Consider the following 21285-nt stretch of genomic DNA (forward strand, 5'->3'; position numbering starts at 1 on the left):
GTAAATGAGAGTCTGAAAGAAATAGTGTCTGTAGGTTTTAATCAGAGGTTGATCACTTCTATTTTCATTTCTGATTGGATCAGTGTAAGAAGGGGTTTTTTGTCAATATCTAATCATTGAACCGATGATCTCACACTCACGCACAGGAGCCTTTGGGAATATTATGGTGTTTACCTGCTGTAAGAAAAATAATTTTATGAGTCCCCAGTATAATTTGAGTGTATGGTTAACAAGTTCACCTCTCTGGGGTTTTACTGCTTCTGAGGTCTACCTGAACTCAAGATCGTTGACCTATTTCTATGTACTGGCACTTTCTCTTCAAATACACGACTACTGTTTGCTGTGTGACATGTGGACACTCTGTGCAAGCTGAAAACAATCAGGATGTTACAAAAGTTATGAGTGGAAACCAAAAACCTGAGAGAAATTATTATTATTATTATTATTATTATTATTATTAACACCTCATTTCTCACTTCATGTACTTTCACTGAAACCTCAAATTCATACAACAGATGAAAAAGGCAACACTAACTCCTATTTAGCATTTATAAGCATGATATAACTTAACATATTATTTATAACACACCATATAAGGGCTTTGTAAGTGATGAGATTAATGTTATCAACGAGCACAATTATTCCATAACTGCTGAAACAGTTACTGAATGATCCCATCGTTGATAAGACAGTATTACATGGCTCCAATCACAGTTAATGATTCATTACTAAACAAGTGAACAAATGATCACACTGTGTGTTATAAAGCATTTATTAACTGTTTATACGCTTTGTAGCTTTAAAACTTTTTTATAAATGTGTTCAAGAGTTTTGCTTGAGGTTTAATTTTGGATCTCGGAAACAGTAGTTTGACTAAAATGTCTTAACTCAACTCAACTTTAGAGATTTTAGCCGCATCTCTTGGCCCTTATTAGTAAATCTTTGTTTATGAAGGAATAAATAAATGTAATGGCGATAATAGAATTAACAAGAACAAAAAATAAATGCGTCATGATTCATTTTTAACTGTACTGTATCATATTGTCCGTCCTCTGTTATCAGTTTATACAAGTGGAGTTGTTGTTGGCAAATACACTTAAAAATGTCCTTATATCTGATTACAACTACAAGTGTGTTAAACACTGCGATGAAACACTATATAAAGTTAAAGATTACGTTAAAATTTGACTTGTGACTAAAATGCTGATTTACATCATTGTAGGTGATAAAACATGTGAAAGGTTGAGTCACATACAAAAGGGACAATTAACACCACATTTACATTTACACATCTGAATAGTCATGCTAATAAGTACATACGATTTGAAATATAACATATAAAGTGACTTATCTCCTATGCATGTGTTCATGGAATAATAGTCGTATAATACACATAGTTTTCTTACCTTTTTACCCCCCAGAAGCTCATCAGATGAGCTGTAAAGTACCTCATCATCAACACCAATCATCTTGGTCCTAATGTGTATATTTAAATTAATGGTATTACATTGACATATTATATAAAAGTTGAAGAAATGTAAATCACTTTTTCATTACAAACACAGATACTACACAACCACTTATCTGCATATTTTGACTTTTCTGCCTCCTTGCTGCCTTTTGCCTTTTGTATCTGGTGGTTTATTAGTTATTAAGTGAGTAATATTTTGGGTATTCATACAGTAAGACTATGTACATTTATACTTTAGATAAACTCATCAGCCACTTGATTAGAGCCTTTCAGTTTTATTCAGTGAAGTGTTTGCATGTGTTCATGGTATAATAGTAGTATAATACACGTAGTTTTCTTACCTTTTTACCCCCCAGAAGCCCATCAGATGAGCTGTAAAGTACCTCATCATCAACACCAATCATCTTGGTCCAACTGTGTATATTTAAATTAATAGTATTACGTTAACATATTATATAAAAGTTGAAGAAATGTCAATCTACACAACCACTTATCTGCATATTTTGACTTTTCTGCCTCCTTGCTGACTTTTTGCCTTTTGTATCTTGTGGTTTATTAGTTATTAAGTGAGTAATATTTTGGGTATTCATACAGTAAGACTATGTACATTTATACTTTAGATAAACTCATCAGCCACTTGATTAGATACACCTGTGCAATCTAATGCAATCCAATACAACAGCTCTTCTATACTCTTCTCTACATCATTTACAAAGCTTAGTCAGAAAGGTGATAATTGCTGCTGTTGGTTTATTGGGGTGTATTATATTGAATGGTGTTCCTATTATTTTGTCCACCCAATTAACATACCTATTAGGAACACTTTTAATTATCATACAGGATTTTTAGATCATAAATATTAAGCAGATATCATGTTGTTGTGGGTTTTTTTGACAATGTCAGCAAAAACTAGAAATAGATAAGCTTCATAAAAGTAGAATTTATGGCGGAGGTGTTGTGTTGGATTGCGTTAGATTACACAGGTTGTTCCTCTTAAAGTGTCTGGTGACTGTATGTTATCATTATCACTTCTAACAGTATCACTCTAATTCTCTGATTACATCACTTTGAAACATCTATTTGGTTTTTTGACTGATTTAAAATAAGAACAAGTACTACAAAAATCAAGCGATTCCAAATAATATATATAAGAACTTAAAATAGATAAAAATGTGACAAGAGCTGTCAAAAACTGTTTTTATTTTCACTATAATGACCGGGAATGTGCAAATGCAATAAGGCATTCATTTGAAAGAGCTCACACTGATTAATGCTTTGAGCTATAGAAAATAACACATCTTTATATTTAATATATATTTAATTAATGCTCTATTCTTCCTATTTTTCTGCACTTTGTTTTTATATATATATTTTATTTTTTATATTTTTATTACTATTAGTGGGGGTGGGGGGTTTAATTGTATGTTTTAATGTTTGGGTTTTATTTTTATTTCTCAAATTGCACTTTTTTATGTTTTTTGTTTCTTACTGTTGATATTTAATAATAATAATAATATATTTAATGCTCTATTCTTCCTATTTTTCTGCACTTTGTTTTTATATATATTTTTTATTTTTTATATTTTTATTACTATCAGTGGGGTGGGGGGGTTATAAATTTTATTTTATTTTTTTTGTCTCAAATTGCACTTTTTATGTTTTTTGTTTCCAATTCTTACTGTTAAATGTTTTATATAAAGCACATTGAGTTACCATTGTGTATGAAATGTGCTATATAAATAAAGCTGCCTTGCCTTGCCTTGACTTTAGCTGTCAAACATAAATTAATTTCATTTCCTGCTGCAGAATTTGTCCTTTAAAACATTTCCTTCAACATGCTCTGAACCATCCAGGCTGTCCCAACAACGAGTGCCGGGCTTTGGATCAGCCTCACGTGCATTCTCACAAACAATGAAGTCTTTTACATAAAGGCATCACTTTGCTGTAGCAAGAGTTATTTCTCCTAGTTAATTACTCCAGAATTAACTAAGATTTAGCGGCAACGTATTACACTGATTAGGCCTGAATATGACACACTGATATGATGTGACTTGTGAGTTTTCCCCTGCAGACACACTGCTCTCAGTCTCGGCTGCTTTATAACAAGATAATGTCGAGGCTGTGCTTCTTTGTGTGCATGTGATACGAGCATGTTACAGTAAGTGTTGGAAGAAGCCCAGGCTATAAAATAAACTGGTTTAAAGTGGTGGGAGCAGTGATTTGGCAAAGGATTGACCACATGTAGGCTCTCAGGTAGGAAAAGTTATCTATTACTGACTGACAGAGAACCAAGAGAGGAGATGACAGATATCAAAGTTGTGCTATCTCTTCTTTAAAAAAAAAAAAAAAAAACACACAAAAAAAAAACAACAACCCTGCCTGTGATTCACCACTGGCTGGTTAACCATCAACCACAGAGACACTCCACCTCTCTCGTCTGGTTAGCAGCACGAAGGAAGGAGAAGGGCGGTGAGCTCTGCATGGCTGTCACTCACTGGTCTCCTCTCTGATACCAGTAGGTCCCCATCACACTTAACTGGGCTGGGGAGCCACCTTGTAACAGGGGCGGAGCTCAAAAAGAGGGAGGTGGGGAGAGAAGGGGGGGTAATGGAGGTGTGTGGGGGTGTCAGAAGGAGGAGGAGGAGGAGGAGGAGGAGAAGGAGGGGGGCACATTAGCTTCTTGGACAAGTCTTTCTGCCCCACTGTCAGATAGTTGAGAATTTGTTTGTCCAAAGCAGTGGTGGACATGGACATGGCAGACTACAGCGAGGCTCTGGACCCAGCCTACACTACGCTGGAGTTCGAAAACATGCATGTGCTCGCCATGGGCACAGGTGAGTCACATATATGCAACTCTGATGTTGAACTTTGAGACTTTTACTAATTTAAAACTTTGGTCAGGAGAGGAACAGAGAGGGGAGTTCTGGCGTGAAGTGATAAAAAGGGGGTCATTTGTCCATCTGCTCCTGCTTTTTGCAGAGGGATGATCCCGAAGCAGTGGTCTTTTATCACCTCTGGGTGCAATAGTAAAACATTAAGAGATTTTGATTTACGAGGCTCCGCTCTCTCCTCAACACACTCGGGTCATTCGGCAGAAGCAATTTCAACCTGTTTCAGCTTGTGGAGGTGATAGATTGATTTCAGTGGGTTGATATTCATCCTCTGATGAAGCAGTAGTCTGAGTATCATGATCCTCCTTCTCCTGTTACAAACAGTCAGTTCCCACAAAGTCTAAAGTGAAGAAGAAAGGGTGCAGGGGTTTTTTTGGGTGTTTTTTTTTTCTTCTTTTTGGAGAAGAGCTTACAATGACACCAACTTATTTATATATGCAGTCTCCCATGACATCTGGCTGTGATCCTGATTCTAAAATTACCGCTCAGACTCAAAAATGAAGCTTGAACGAGAGCTTTTAGATTTGAGATTGAAGATTTTACTCTTACACATATTTCTACACTACCTTGTCCATTAATGGGTTCAGCCTGCCATTTCCAATCTTTACAATGTGACATGACATACTCTGTGATTAATTGACCCGGTCCGGTGACTGTGAGGGGGGGACTAGAAAGAAAACTGTCTTCAGTGATTGCCTTTTCAGTGGTAATCAAGCCTACATCAATTCTGGTCTGTTGACTCTGTCTGAGTCACTCAGGTAACAGATCCTCACAGGCTCTCATGAAGGCCGGGTTTGATCAGCCGTCAATGGAGCTGATCATTGTATTCACTCTGGCTCGTTCACACCTTCTTTTCTTTATTAAAACCAGCCTGACACACTCTCAACTGCTGATCAAACATATTTACTGATGCTTGCTCACTGTCATCTAATTAAGCTTTAATAAAAACATACTTCTCCTGGTTTCGGGTCACGCTGTGTATTCCTGTTACACGTCAAAAAACTGATGACCTAAAAGCCTCCTGTCCTGATGAGATGTTTTCTTTCTCTCTCTCTCTTTCTCTCTCCCTCTCTCTCTCTCTGTGTCTCTCTCCGTGTGTCAGACTCTTCACCGGCTGAGAGCACCAACATGAATGCTACCGGCCAACTGGCAGCGGGCAGCCTGTGTGCCATATGTGGAGACAGAGCCACTGGAAAGCACTATGGGGCGTCCAGCTGTGACGGCTGCAAGGGCTTTTTCAGACGCAGCGTCCGCAAAAACCACATGTACTCGTGCAGGTGAGAGCACATCTGTCACTAAGACTAATTATTCTGATCTGTTATACTACATGCTGATGTGCCATTGAGCAAAAACCAATGAGAAAAGCCTATTATTGTGTTTGAAGATGATTCTAGTTATAAATTCAAGTGTCTTTTTTTGAATGTATGACACCACGAATAAACTTATTCCTCTCACTTTCCAGGTTCAACAGACAATGTATTGTGGACAAAGACAAGCGAAATCAATGCAGATACTGCCGACTGAAGAAATGCTTTAGGGCTGGCATGAAGAAAGAAGGTAGGAGTCAGCCAGCGAATCACTGCCACACTGTGTGAGCTGTCCCAACTGATTTGATACTACTCAGCTCAGTGTGTCGCAATACTCAGGAGAGTAGTACTTCGTTAATGTTCACTCAATGGAGCGCTCAAGTCTCCGACGAGCTTATGCTGAGCAAACATTTCAGAGCAATAATAGCCATATACTGATAAACATGACAATCTTGGGAGCCTTATTTTTCTTTTAAATGAGTCAGCGGTCTATCTTTGCGTGACAGAGATTTGGAGGAAAATTAAACACTTAAACATTATATTTTTTTTACTGTTTTAGAGTTTTCAGCTTACAGCTTCATGAACATTGCACCTTTTTCTTCTGCAAGTAGCAAGTGAATACAGCTGCAGCACTAATAACTACAAATGTGTGTTTTCTTTTAGCTGTACAGAATGAAAGAGACAGAATCAGCACCAGGAGATCCAGCTATGAAGACAGCAGTTTACCATCCATCAATGCACTCATCCAGGCAGATGTACTGTCAAGACAGGTAAGACCTACTCAATCATCTTTGGGACTCACATCTCACTTTTATGAATCGCCTGTCATGAGGCTTCAAATGACTTCACGTCTGCATTGCCCTGTGTAGATCACCTCCCCTGCTCCTATACTGAACGGCGACATCAGAGCCAAAAAGATCGCCACCATCACAGACGTGTGTGAGTCCATGAAACAGCAGCTGTTGGTGTTGGTGGAGTGGGCTAAGTACATCCCAGCCTTCTGTGACCTGCCCCTGGATGACCAGGTACGACTCGAATGTAGACTGAGTGTACATAGCTGTATAGACACTCTGGTCACTCATCAACTAGTCGACTCCTACGACAACATCCATCCCACAAACATAGTGCAGGCAGCAGTGCCACCAAGAATAGAGTTATCACTGAATATGACTTCCTAAATAAATAAAATTATAGCAGAAGAATGAATTCAAATCTCTGAGGAGGTTTTTTTTAAATCATGGAAAACCCTAAACTCTTCAACCAGAGTGGTTAATGTATTTAAATCCTGAGTTAGAATATGATGAGCTGGTTTTAAAGTTATATCCCTCCTTGAAAAAAGTGCTGAATCATTAACAGTGTGATCACCAGGCCTTGGTAACTGATTTGCTGATGTTGTATTAGTGAGGAAGCCAGTGTCCTCTCTCTTTGAAGCTTCAGTTTTTAACCATACAATACCAAATCCTTTAAATGAACATGTAGAGGATTAAATATTTATTATAACATAGCTAATAAGTGAATGAATTCAATTTGTTTCAGGTGGCGTTGCTGCGAGCTCATGCTGGAGAGCATCTATTGCTCGGTGCTGCAAAGAGATCCATGCTGTATAAAGACATCCTCTTATTAGGTAAAACCAACACAGGAAAGAGCATTTCACACCTGGAACTCTTACAGATGCATTCATATTGCAATTACTAAGTGTGCAATCCTGTTAAAAAATAGTTTCTCATCCAGAAAGAAAATTAAATGCAGTATTTTAAATCTCAACATAAAAATATGTGTTTCTCCTGCAGGAAATGACCACATCATCCCCAGAAACTGCCCAGAGTTGGAAGTGGGCAGGGTAGCAGTGAGAATCCTGGATGAGCTGGTGCTTCCTTTCCAGGAGCTTCAGATAGACGACAATGAATATGCCTGCTTGAAAGCCATAGTTTTCTTTGACCCAGGTACTGCTGCTCACTAATCTTTGTGCAACTTCTGTTCAAGCCAATATTTTCAATGAGGAGTTAAAAACTATCTGCCTATTTATAGTAGACACTGTAATGAAAAGTTGCATCTTATTAACACACTTCTCTATGTAAACATACCTGTTTTTATTTGCTCACAGATGCTAAAGGTCTGAGTGACCCTGGAAAGATCAAGCGTATGCGATACCAGGTCCAGGTCAGCCTGGAGGACTACATCAACGACAGGCAGTATGACTGCCGGGGCCGCTTCGGGGAGCTGCTCTTGCTGCTGCCGACGCTACAGAGCATCACCTGGCAGATGATTGAACAGATCCAGTTTGTCAAACTCTTCGGCATGGCAAAAATCGACAACCTGCTGCAAGAAATGCTACTTGGAGGTAAGCTCTCTCAGATCGATATGTAAGCAACCTTGAGCGTGACCAATGAACTTTAAAGCTTTCTGTCAATACACTAAATCCACATGTATTAAGAATATATACAGAGGACAGCAGTGTGTCAATCCCTATGACTGACTGTATATTTGTGTATTGTGTATTTCAGGTTCGGCCAATGAAGCTCCACATGCACCTCACTCTCTGCACCCTCACCTGGTTCAAGAGCACCTCAGCAGCAATGTTATAGTGGCCAGCAACATGCCAACACCGATCCATAATGGTCAAATCTGTAAGTACAAAACACCTTTAGTGCAAAGTGCCCTTAATTGTTTAGCACAGATGTTGATGTCAGTCAGTTAAGATTAATTATCTGTCATCATTTTATATAAAGTAGGAGGAGAGAGGAAGTGTTTGTGCACCCCAGTGTGATCAGAACCATTAATCTAAGTGAGCTGAAATTAATTATATCTTAATTAAACGTCGACTGTCAAATTTCCCTCACCCGGCTCCATGTGCAGCCTAGTAAGGTAGCTGGAAGGGCAAACAGGCTTGGCAGAATAATCCTTTAAATTCTTCATGGAAACTAATCTGGCTTATTTTGTCAAAGAGAACTTCTGTTATTCTTTCTTAACATGTTTAATGCTCTGAGAAATTTCACAAAAGTACTTATTCTTTATCTGAATATTGTGTTGCCCCAAGACATGTTAAATGGTAAATATACACCCGCTTATGCTGCAGTTTCTCTCTCTTCTATAACTCGCTCCTGTTTCTTGTGTGCTCTACTTTTACAGCCACTCCTGAAACCCCGATTCCATCTCCGCCTACTGCCTCCAGCTCAGAACATTATAAAATGGCTCAAGGGGTCATAGCCACTGTGCCCAAGCAGCCAACCTCCATCCCTCAGCCCACCATTACAAAACAAGAGGCCATCTAACAACCCTCCGAGTTCCTTATTCCTTCAGTTTTTTTTTAAAGAAATGTGTTAAACCAGGGTCTTTATATGTGCATTTATCAGCATTGAAGCTGTTTAACTTGACTGAAACAATAAAGTAGCTAAATATCTCGAATGTAATTGCAATTATGTCCCTTTGCAGATTGCTGTCTTTTCAGTCTTCAGGGATCTAGGTTGTTCACACGTGCAGCTGCAGTTGAGCTCCACGGCTCAACTAAAGCTTGGTGCAAAGAGTTCATGGCAAGAAAAAAGAAAAAAATACCTATAAGCATCAAAACTATCCATAAATACTGTTTTTCTTTAAGATTGACATTTATAAAGAAGTATATTATTGTATATATAGTTTATTTTTTGGGTAACATCACTTTCCTTTAGTGTGGCCTCAGTGTGTGCAGTAAGGCTTATGTTAGACATGGTGATATGATCATGTCATTATTTTATGAATGTTACAACAGGCCTTACATTGTATTTAGTGTTGCACAGTTTTTTTTATTTGATGTTCATTAGTGATAAAATGGTGTCAACTCTCAGACAGTCATGAACTCGTTTCAGAAAAAAATGTCATTTTATCAAAGCTAAAGGAAATCCCTTGAATGAATTCAGATTTTTTGGAGTCTCCTTTGGATATTCTGTGTGACAAGACTAAAATATCTGTGGTTTGTTTTAATGTATATTTACAGTAGCAATGTAAAATTTAACACATTTTACAACAAGAAAAGCTCAGCGCACTCTGTGGTGCCACTTTGTAAAAGTCATAGGCAGACACACTGAGGAAGTTTCCCAATAATATGTTGGTTTTTAAAAAATATATTATATTTTTTGTTTAGTACTTTGTCATGGTTTAACTGGTGGAATAAATTGTGCCTTGTAACCTGTACTGCCTTACAAAAAAAACACAAAAAACAGGCTTTGTTTTGCCTGACAATGTGAAGACTAATAAATCAAGGTCTATTTTTACATTGCATTTTCTGTTTCTATGTTTTATACAGACATGAATATAAAGGTAGAGATTTAGACTTTACAACTTAGAAAAGAAACCAGACATGTGAGAAAGCCTATTTAGGAATAAAAAGGGTCCAACGTGGCAGTGCTGCTTCATCACTGATAGCCTACTGCAACATGTTGCTTCAGACTGATAAACTACCATAAAATCATTATAGATAGCACTGATTTAACAATCCAATGGAAAAACCCGTCACCAGTGCCAATGTGCTGGATTTAGACGTATTATAATGACAGAGGTTAAAATGATCCAATCTAGTATAATCCAGTTTATCAGGTTTTTAGCCAAACACAAAGATATTTATTCAAATAAACATACAGCAGTTACATGTATTGTTTAACCCATTTTCAAATGTGAACGAGATAACATACCTGAGAGAGATTCAGACACAACATATCTTGTAGTGACACGATCAAGGCTGTGCGATACGCAGGCAAATTCTGCCATCTACTGCATTCAAGTGTAAGTGATACCTGTCCGCTAAAAACGTGTTAAAGGACACACAGTCTAGGTCCCCGATAGTTTAATTGCCTAAACTGTGCAGACACTGTACAAGGGTTTAGGATATATGGAAGCCCATTTCCGCCAATGTGATTAAAAAAAGTTAAGTAATTATATCTAGTATCTAGTATCTCAAAATAATGACTTTGTAACTGAAAATAATGTCTTAGTATCTTAAAATAATGAATAATGAGTTATTATTATTATTATTATTATTATTTTGAGTCAGTAAGTCATTATTTTGAGATACTTAGTCATTATTTATGGATACTAAGTCATTATTTTAAGATAGTAATGTCATTACTTTGAGATACTTCGTCATTATGTTAAGATATTAAGTCATTATTTTGAGAAAAATTCTCATTATTTTGACTTACAGCATCTTTTTTTCATCACATTGGCGGAAATGGGCTTTCGATAGGGGTCTATGCATAAACTAAAGTAGCCTGGAAAACTTTCAGAATCCATTTTAATGCCATCATGTGTTAATGTGTGTGATGGTAAATATAGACTAACCCTCATGCTTTCAATTTAAGATTAGTTATGAAAAATGCGGGTCGAAGTGTGTGGATTTCTACTTCTCTTAAAACAGTTTTTAAGATGTGTTAAGTTACTCTGAAGCCATATAAACAGCTTGAGGGAAAAAAACAAGTCTAATGTAGTGTTTGCAAAATAAATAGATACAAATAGGCTTACATTTTAACACATTTTAACAAAAAGAGAGCTTCGCAAACTACGCCACAGTTTTTAAATGGGGTTTGCTAGTTTCCGATATGCACCTGAAGGCATCATGAGCATCAAAACAACAGCCGTACGTCTCCACTGAACGTAACACCACATGGACCAATCACAGAGCGCCGTTGTTCCACCCGGAAATTATTAAAGGATTTTCCTGACAGGTCGGCTGTGCTTTTTTTTTTTGGGTCGCTGCAGCTGTTTTTGAAGCCAGTTTATCCCCTGCCAATGGATGCTCATAAAAGTCGCCAACATCTGTCCTAGAGGGTTAATGTTAAACGCATTTTCGGGTTGGTATTCAGTCATTTATTCTGACTTTAGTTTTGTCGCAGTGGTTGTGTTCAGGGTCATGTTATTTTAGCTGACTGAGGCTCTGACTCACTTCTCTTCTCTGGTATGAAAGGATGCGTTTTATTCCTTGTATCTCTAATCTAATAATAAGTAAAGTGGTATTTGTACATGCATATCTCCTTAAAGGTTGGGTCCTTTTCTTAAAATGACAGCCAGGAACTCAAAAAGAACATTAAAGCAGTTTTTCTGTTCATATTCACCATTAGAAGATCCCTTCATAATGCACAGTCCTCATTCTGTGCAAACACGTATTTAAATGTTGATTTGAAGCTAATTTGAAGCTACAGCCGTCCAAATGAGTCAAATTTCAATATTACAGTCTGTTTAGTGCCAAAGTCCCTCTTTTTGTTACTATACTTCCAACACAGCTCAACAGGGAAACACAAAGAGGGAATGTAATGCTTAAAAGACTGTAAATGTGATAGATATCTACTTGAAATGACTCCGACTGCTGCAGCCTCATATAAAGCTTCACTTCAACTTTTAAATGACTGTATGGACTCACTGTGGATTTTGCCCTACATTTAATAGTCAGTATGCACAGGAGGAATGATTCCAGCAAGGAAAACCTCCTTCACTGTTCATATGGGCACCTGATTATTGTTGTAAGACAGACATGAAAATTGTGACAGTGATGTATCCCAGAAACACATCTCCCTGTCTTTTATCTTTTGTTGGTTGCTTTACTAACAGCTTCACCCAGTCAGCCCATGGCCGATCAGCATGAGTCCATCGATCTCAGGTCTCCAGAGGACCCGTCAGCAGCTGCAGGGCACAGCTGGTTCCCTGGACCCCCTCCACCCATCTACTCCTGCAGTCTGACCCCCGAGCTGGTTGCCAAGGCACGGGAGGAGCTCCAGGAGAAACCAGAGTGGCGTCTCCGAGATGTTCAAGCACTGAGAGACATGATACTGAAGGTTTCGCTTTGTGCTTTTTTGCTATATTAACATTTATACACAATCTGCTACTTAAATTCCAGTAACAGGGTAGGATCGACATTAATTATATTTCCTTTAAAACTGTCAAGTCCCAAATGCTTTCTCAGATTCTCAAGCTTGATTGCGTGTTCGTTGAGCACATATTTACTCTTTAAATCATATATTCTCACATTATTTAGGAACTGTGTGAGTTGCATGCAAACATTTGGTGGAGTCCTGTTAGCTTGGTGGCTAAAACACACACGTCCAACATAATCACAACGTCTTTGCTTCAATTCTGTTTGGATGCATTTGTTGCACGTCACATCCCTCTCTCCCTCCTTGTTTGCTGTGTGCCTGTATTGCATGTAAACAATAAAACATTTGCAAGATGTGGTCTAAATAAGAGATCGAACTTGAGACAGAACATCTGGGGACTGTAATTCTCAGCAAACATTTCTCAAACCAGAGTAAATAAAGCATTTATTGAGGACTTTCAGACACAGATTTGGTGCTCCAGTGAGTATTTACCACAGCACAGCAGTGTTTGTGGCATCGACTCAAAACAAACTACAGCATGTGTGTTCATGGTAATGAAGGAACATGTCAGCCAGTTTCAACATTGTGGCTCATTGATGTGTTTTTTAATAGCTTTTTGGACAACAATGGAGCTCTATGGCACAGCAGGATAAGATATATCAGGGCTTAGAAAGCAGGAATAAATTATTAGTAGGATCAATTCATTGTTGGTTTGCTGGTTGTCCAATAGAAAATTAATTTGCAGCTTTTCTGATAATTGTTTTTGTCATTTTTTAATCAAAAATACCCAAATTTGTCAAATGTGAGGATTTTATGGTTTTCTTTGTCTTCTGTGGGGCAGTAAACTGAATATTTTGGATTTGGACTGCTGGGCAGACAAAATAAGACATTTGAAAATGTCACCTTGTGCTGTGGGAATTCGTACTGGGCACTTATTGACCAAACAACTAATTAATTAAGTGAAAAAACAATTAATGCTGCCCTACCTGGGATTTGTTGTCTTTAAGAAAAATATACAATATCACCAGATTTTTTTTTTGTTTGTTTTACAGCAGTTTGGTCTAATAGAGCCCCCTGAATATAAAATAATTTGGATGCTTTGTTTTTCTAGCCAGAAAAGAGCCCACCTAGTAATTAATAAATTAATTGCACTTCTTGCTCTCCCTTATAATATTACCATGATTTGCTCGTCTTTTTTGTCACAAGCTATACTTTATTTTCCAAGTGTAGCTACATTATTTCAGTTTTTGCTGTTTTCCAACCTTTAAATGTATCCACTGAACTCTTTTGCACCTGACTCTGCAGGAACAGCCCAACCTCAGGACGAGGCTGGACGACGCCTTCCTCCTGCGCTTCCTGCGGGCCAGGAAGTTTGACTATGACCGGGCCCTGCAGCTGCTGCTCAACTACCACGCGGGACGTAAGGCCTGGCCAGAGGTGTTCAAGGACCTGAAGCCATCCACCGTGAAACACGTCCTGGACCTGGGCTTCCTCACGGTCCTGCCTCAGCCGGACCCCAACGGAAGATACATCCTCTGCCTCCGTCCTGGTTAGTGTCCTATCTGTGTCTTTAATGAATAATCCATCTTACAATCACTAATTATGTCTTTCCCATATATACGTCAGTAAAGCTCAAAATATCTACATTCTGTGTGACTGATATCCGGTTACTGATTCTGGTTCCAGGATGTTTTACTCATCATGTATCATCATTTAATCTCCTTTTACAGGAAAATGGAAACCGAATGATTATCCATTTGTTGACAATGTGAGGGCCATTTATCTGACTCTGGAGAAGTTGATCCAGCCGGAGGAGACGCAGGTGAATGGTCTCGTCATCTTAGCCGACTACACCGGAGTGGGCATGTCACAAGCATCCAATCCAGGCCCGTTCCTTGCCAAAAAAGTTGTGAGCATCCTCCAGGTAAAAATTTTTAAAATCTGATGTTAAGTATTCTTCTTTTAAATGAGCGAAGCAAATAACTAGTCTTTTGTTCTTTCTTGAAAAGACACATGAATGCAGGATGTAATTAAATTGTCACAGTATTTAGTAAAAAAAGACACTGTTGTCATAATTTCCAACCCTAGCTCTTGAGCCCTGCCTGTTGAGTTTTGTCTCGGTGTAATATTTACATATGTTTGACGAGGAGCAGCTGTGATTGCTCTCAATAAGGTTTCTCTTCTTATTCACAGGATGGGTTTCCAATCAGAATCAAGGCTGTTAACATAATTAACGAGCCCAGGATTTTCAAAGGCATCTTTGCTATAATTAAGCCTTTTCTGAAGGAGAAGATGGCAGAGAGGGTAACTATTGTCCTTGAATTGTCTCTGACTCTTTTGTCTTATTTTGAATCGTGCGCTCCCCCTTTTATCGTCAGCCTTGTGCTCTAAAATAATCGTCTATTTTCATCTGTGAGAATGGAAGGCCGGGCATTTTTCTTTTCTGAGGAATGAATTCAAACCACCAGAAACACAAGCTCATATTTTCTAAAGTCTAATGATGACAGGGGTCGATTAGTGTTCATTAAAATAATTAATCACATGGTGACACTGATGATTTCTCCTCACACACACAGTACATCCTCCACGGCTCAGACCTGCGCTCCCTGCACCGGAGCATCCCTCGCTCGGTTCTGCCGGAGGAGTACGGCGGCACCGCGGGCCAACTGGACATGGGCGCCTGGTCGAGACTGCTGCTGGACTCTGAGGAGGAATTTATAGTGGAGTTCTGCCAGCCAGATCCACTAGAGGGTGTGGTGCTCCCAGACTCCATGCAGTTTGAAGGCGAGCAGGCCAGCGGGCAGGATGACGACGTCTTCAGGGGCCTCCGCTCTCAACTCTACTACTGCTACTGATGCACACTGTACATAACACTCCCATCACTGAGAGGACATTTGCTGTTTCATCTGAAACATGTGTGTAGACTTTTACAGGGCAAGTTGCCAATATTAAACGTGATTTATTTTACTAACTAAGCAGCACTACTATAGATGGATAGTCTTTAGTTTACACTTAGCCCAGCATTCAATCATGGTTCCAAGGCAGCTGCAGGCTCTGGCAAAGAGGCTTTTGACACAAGCCCATGCCCCTCCATGAATTTATTTTAGTATTTAATATTTTCCACTGAGGAGGAATGCTAAAAATAGTCTTATATCAAACTCACATCTCTTCAGTTTGTTTAGTATCTGCATACCGACAGTCAGTCGTATAATGGCCATTACTGCTCTGTCTGCATGGTTTTATCTCCCCACAATACCATCAAAAGATTGAGACAGTTTCTGTGTACGTTGCAGTCTAATACATTGCCTTAAACTGTTATTAATCAGTAGATTTTTTTTTCCAATGGAAGTGTTATAAATCATGTTGGATTTGTGTGAACCAAAGCAATACTCGTGCATTCTCACCAGGACTCGTATTACATAATAGTGGATATACTTTATGGTTTAGTAAACGGACATATTGCTGTGGCTGAAAGAATAATGTCATAGATTTACCTTTTTTAAGTGTTGTTGCCGAAACTCATATACAATATTTCAGGGCCTTTTGTTTAGATGACGCTTTAGTTTTCTCTAGCCTGAATCTCTGAGAGGATTATTTTTCTAAATTCAGATAATCTGCCTTATGTTTTTTTTTGTTTTTTTTTAATGTTTTATGTTGACCTGTTTGCCTGTGTCTCATCACGCAGTCTTAACACAGGACCATTACTGATCACAGGAGTCACATTGGGAGGAGTTGTAATGAGAGGATATTCAGTACTGACTTGATAGACACCCAGTTTGCCAAATTTCACACCAGACCACGTACAGAAATGTGCAATGAGGTTGGATCTGTTTTCTTGCGGCAGCCCCGAAGCTCTTTTATCATGTTCAGTCTTTTTTATATTTTTTATTTTGTGCACGTCTGTTATTGTAAAGCTGTTGTCGTGTCGCAGGATATTAATTGTTGATAGTGAAGACAGTAAAGTAAAACTGAAATAGAAAGGCTCTGTTTGTGTTTGTTTGTGCTGCGGATGCTGTTGTTGGCCGAGGATGACGGTATGCTGTGTGCTCTTGGGAAGTTGTGGGTATTTTCACAATGTTATTGCAACTTACTGGACTTTCCCAAAGTGGGATCATGATTCACCAAACGACGGGAATGCATTCTTTCACTTCACTGCAGTAGAAGTCGTAAAAAAAACTCCATGAGAAGTAAAAGTCCAAAAAATCTAAAAGTGAATAAGTATTATCAGAAACATGTAAACTCTGCCTTTCAGATAGTTCTATATAAGACATATATATGAAATTATTATTAATTATGCATAAACATTTCAGCAGCATTTTATGGTTATAATTGATTAAGGGTGAAGCAAAGTTGAATTATTATTAACACCATCTGTGTATTAGCATCACTGTTGAGTAGCTTAATTAGTATATTTAAATGTAATAGTATATTTAAGTACAGTACCTCAGAGTTCTACTTAACATGATTAAAAGTACTACCACTGCAAAAAATATGTTAAATTGGAATAATGTTATATTGATTGATTGATTTTTTTATTAACGTGTCATGCACATTTCAGTAAATATAGGAGTTCACATAGTTCACATAACCTTTCATCTTCCAACATATTTTTAAATGTACCGACTTCAAGGTTCAGGGGAAGGATTCCTGTTCTCAGCTTGAGCCACTAAGGATCTTTGATTTCTTGATAAGTTTGCTTTAACATTATATTTGTGAAGCCTGTTCAACGGGAAGAAAATTATCAAGATCATAAAACTATGAGGAACAAAAGTACATATCACACTGACCTCTGAAGGGAAATGACTATATATGTATATAAAACCTGTATGATTCAATGTGTCCCTTTATTTCAAGTTTTCATACAGTCAGTAGAGTTTAACCCTTGTATCATCCTCCCGAGTCAAATTGATCCCATCTGTTTTGACTGTTCCTTCCTTCCTTCCTTCCTTCCTTCCCTCCTTCCTTCCTTCCACCCTTCCTTCTCTCCTAAATTCCTTCCTCTTTTCGTCTTTACTCCTTTCCTTCCTCCTTTCCTCCCTCCCTCCCTCCTTACTCCTTTCCTTCCTTCCTTCCTTCCTTCCTTCCTTCCTTCCTTCCTTCAGGTCAGGGATCAGGTGACACTGAGCAGATGCCAGTGAAGTGGTTCTCTGTATATAAGGTTAAAGAAGATGCCAGATATGTGAAATATGGGGGAATATATATGTAGTTTAAACAATGAAGAGCTGTGTTTTAGAGTCAAGTTTAAAATAGATTTGGCATGTGAGCCTTCTGGTTTGATCTTCCTTCCTTCCTTCCTTCCTTCCTTCCTTCCTTCCTTCCTTCCTTCTCTCCTAAATTCCTTCCTCTTTTCGTCTTTACTCCTTTCCTTCCTTCCTTCCTTCCTTCCTTCCTTCCTCCCTCCCTTCTTTCTCTCGTTACTTCCTTACTCCTTTCCTTCCTTCCTTCCTTCCTTCCTTCCTTCCTTCCTTCCTTCCTTCCTTCCTCTTTTCCTCCTTTCCTTCCACCTGTCCTTCTCTCCTAAATTCCTTCCTCTTTTCGTCTTTACTCCTTTCCTTCCTTCCTTCCTTCCTTCCTTCCTCCTCCCTTCCTTCCTTCCTTCAGGTCAGGGATCAGGTGACACTGAGCAGATTCCAGTGAAGTGGTTCTCTGTATATAAGGTTAAAGAAGATGCCAGTTATGTGAAATATGGAGGAATATATATGTAGTTTAAACAATGAAGAGCTGTGTTTTAGAGTCAAGTTTAAAATAGATTTGGCATGTGAGCCTTCTGGTTTGATATTGGACCGCTGCCATCTGGAGCACTTACAGAGAACTCAGTAATTTGTTCTGGCTCGTTGATGAGATTTTCACTGTATTTTAACTGCACAGCCCGTCACTGGTGGATACTGTTGTTGACTGTCGACTTGTTTCCATGACATTTCTTTATAGTGAACGAGGCTTGTCGTGTGCTGTGCGTTCAGTGAGTGTGAGTCGATAACGTGACGCAGAAGAAAAACAAGGCAAGGCAATCAATTCATCAAGTTCAGTTTAATTGTCAAGAGGAATGACGGAGGCAGAGACGGTCTTAGCTCAGGTCTGTATTACTGTTACATACGAATCATAGGTACACTTGAAAAATGAATACCCACCAATCTTTGGAAAACAGGAAGTTCAATAACACTTAGAGGCATTTATTTAATCCTCAAAGACTCAGACTCTTCAAATCATCTGCAAGAAAAAGAAATACTCACTTTAGTGTATAATACAATTTTACATCCCTATTTTCAAATCCAAACAAAGACTGTAGCCATCTTTAACCCTTGTGTTGTCCTCCCGGGTCAAATTGACCCCGTCCGTTTTGACTCTTCCTTCCCTCCTTTCTTTCTTTCCTTCCTTCCTTCCTCCTTTCCTTTCCTTCCTTCTCTCTTTCTTTCCTCCCTCATTTCCTTCCTTCCTCCCTCCTTCCTTCCCCCCTTCCTTCCTACTTTCCTTCCTCCCTCCCTCCTTCCTCCCTCCTTTCCATCCTTCTTCCTTCGTTCGTTCCTTCTCTCTTTCTTTCCTCCCTCCTTTCCTTCCTTCCTTCCTCCCTCCCTCCTCCCTTCCTCCCTCCTTCCCATCCTTCTTCCTTCCCTTCTTCCTCCCTCCCTTCCTTCCTTGACTCAAGCACAACAGGAGGGTTAATTAGTATCTTTCATTATTATTCTTTTTCTTATTGTTACACAACCTGAACCAAAATGAAAGAAATGTACTAGCAGCTACAGTTACATGTGATGTTACTTTCAATTATGTTGCATCTTTATGAAATATAATGCATCGTGTGTCATATTGGAGTTGTTGTATTTATGAATTTCCATCTTACAAACAGTGCTCAAGCCATGACTGAGAAACTTCATAATGCAGCAAATAACGATGCCTCATGTCAGCCGTTAACCCTCCTGTTGTCCTCAGGTCAAGGAAGGACAGGAGGAAGGAAGGAAAGGAGTAAGGAGAGAGGGAGGAAACGAGGAAGGAAGGGAAGGAGTAAGGATGAAAAGAGGAAGGAATTTAGGAGAGAAGGAAGGAAGGAAGGAAGGAAGGAAGGGACGGACGGAGGAAAGGAGGAAGGAAGGAAAGGAGTAAGGATGAAAAGAGGAAGGAATTTAGGAGAGAAGGAAGGAAGGAAGAAACTAAAGGAGTAAGGAGGGAGGGAGGGACGGACAGAGGAAAGGAGGAAGGAAGGAAAGGAGTAAGGATGAAAAGAGCAAGGACTTTAGGAGAGAAGGCAGAAAGGAAGGAAGGAAAGTAGTAAGGACAAAAAGAGGAAGGAATTTAGGAGAGAAGGAAGGAAGGAAAGGAGTAAGGAGGGAGGAAAGGAGGAAGAAGAAAGAAGGAAGGAAGAACGGATGGAAGGAGGAGGGAGTAAAGAAAGAAGGGTCGAGGGGAAGAAGGAAGGAAAGAAGGAACAGTCAAAAGAGAGATGGGGTCAATTTGACCCGGGAGGACGACACGAGGGTTAAGTTAACGGTTCACAGTTTAAATCTAAATATAACAGATGTAGTGTTAGGTTGTCAATGTCCGGTGTCCCGTGTGACATGAATGTAAAGACCTCAGAGACGATGGACATAGCGAGGTGTGATGTCACCCGTTGGTTTGGATTTAGTAATTTTACTCGGGAACATTTCACATCCATAAAGCCACCAAGTTTCCACCAATAGAAGAAATGTCCACTATGACACTTATTAGATTACCCGAATGAAGTGACTGAGACCATAATGACGTGTTGAAAATGATTGGTTTTGTATTTCTAGAGAGACGTCGTTGACATTTTTATATCAATAGCTGACCGTGAGAGTCAGCTTCTAGTGAACTGACCTCAGCGTCAAATCACGGTAGCTGCTTCTTCGGAAAGACATAATGAAACAGTCAAGTTGGGAAAATGACGCTATAATGCAACGTGATCCACTGTTTCAGGATCTCGACCCATATAGGGACAAAAAAAGTGAGGATAGCTTGGTCCTCTGCTGAATTGATTTTGACCGACTAATCTTTACTTGGAAGTCTGAATCACCCGGTGGAAGTGAAAAGCACGTCGTCCCCCTTTAATATGGAGCAATTAAAAATGTGACCAAGAACCCGTAAAACTATCAGAAACATCTGGGGGTTCCCCGTATGGGAGGAAATCTCATTAAGTCAGTGACAGTGTGTGGTGCTTTAACCCTTGTGTCGTCCTCCCGGGTCAAATTGACCCCGTCCGTTTTGACTGTTCCTTCCTTCCTCCCTTCCTTCCTTTCTTCCTTCCTTCGTTCCTTCTTCCTTCCTTCCTTCCTTCCTCCCTCCTTCCTTACTCCTTTCCTTCCTTCTCTCCCAAATTCCTTCCTCTTTTCGTCCTTCCTTCCTTCCTTCCTCCTTTCCTCCCTCCCTTCCTCCTTTCCTTCCTCCCTCCTTACTCCTTTCTTTCCTTCCTTCTCTCCTAAATTCCTTCCTCTTTTCGTCCTTCCTTCCTCCCTCCTTACTCCTTTCTTTCCTTCCTTCTCTCCTAAATTCCTTCCTCTTTTCGTCCTTCCTTCCTTCCTTCCTTCCTTCCTTCCTTCCTTCCTTCCTTCCTTCCTCCCTTCCTTCTCTCCTTACTTCCTTCCTCTTTTCCTCCTTACTCCTTTCCTTCCTTCCTTCCTTCTGTCCTTCCTTGACCTGAGGACAACAGGAGGGTTTTCTTGCTATAATCGTTCCTCCTGTTCATACTGGCTATTTAGAAGATCCCTATAATGTAGGAGTGATGGAGGACAAAATCCACGGTCCTCCTTCTGCACAAAAATGTATTTAAA

General features: G+C 39.3%; 2 protein-coding genes across 2 annotated transcripts; both read left to right on the plus strand.

Annotated features, from left to right (window-relative positions):
* The first annotated feature begins 4099 nt into the window (after positions 1 to 4099).
* On the plus strand, positions 4100 to 9916 carry hnf4a (hepatocyte nuclear factor 4, alpha). Its single transcript, XM_053318450.1, has 10 exons — positions 4100 to 4305; positions 5465 to 5639; positions 5825 to 5919; positions 6333 to 6439; positions 6539 to 6694; positions 7206 to 7293; positions 7460 to 7612; positions 7774 to 8010; positions 8174 to 8296; positions 8799 to 9916. The coding sequence occupies exons 1-10, from the start codon at positions 4218 to 4220 to the stop codon at positions 8939 to 8941; spliced, it is 1365 nt and encodes a 454-aa protein (XP_053174425.1). The 5' UTR covers positions 4100 to 4217; the 3' UTR covers positions 8942 to 9916.
* A 1464-nt stretch (positions 9917 to 11380) lies between these two features.
* On the plus strand, positions 11381 to 16601 carry ttpal (tocopherol (alpha) transfer protein-like). Its single transcript, XM_053318454.1, has 6 exons — positions 11381 to 11488; positions 12243 to 12466; positions 13811 to 14054; positions 14236 to 14429; positions 14699 to 14809; positions 15082 to 16601. Exons 1-6 carry the CDS (start codon positions 11431 to 11433, stop codon positions 15358 to 15360), a joined length of 1110 nt encoding a protein of 369 aa, XP_053174429.1. The 5' UTR covers positions 11381 to 11430; the 3' UTR covers positions 15361 to 16601.
* The last annotated feature ends 4684 nt before the right edge of the window (positions 16602 to 21285 follow it).

This window comes from Scomber japonicus, chromosome 4 (genome assembly GCF_027409825.1).
Source record: "Scomber japonicus isolate fScoJap1 chromosome 4, fScoJap1.pri, whole genome shotgun sequence".
NCBI lineage: Eukaryota > Metazoa > Chordata > Actinopteri > Scombriformes > Scombridae > Scomber > Scomber japonicus.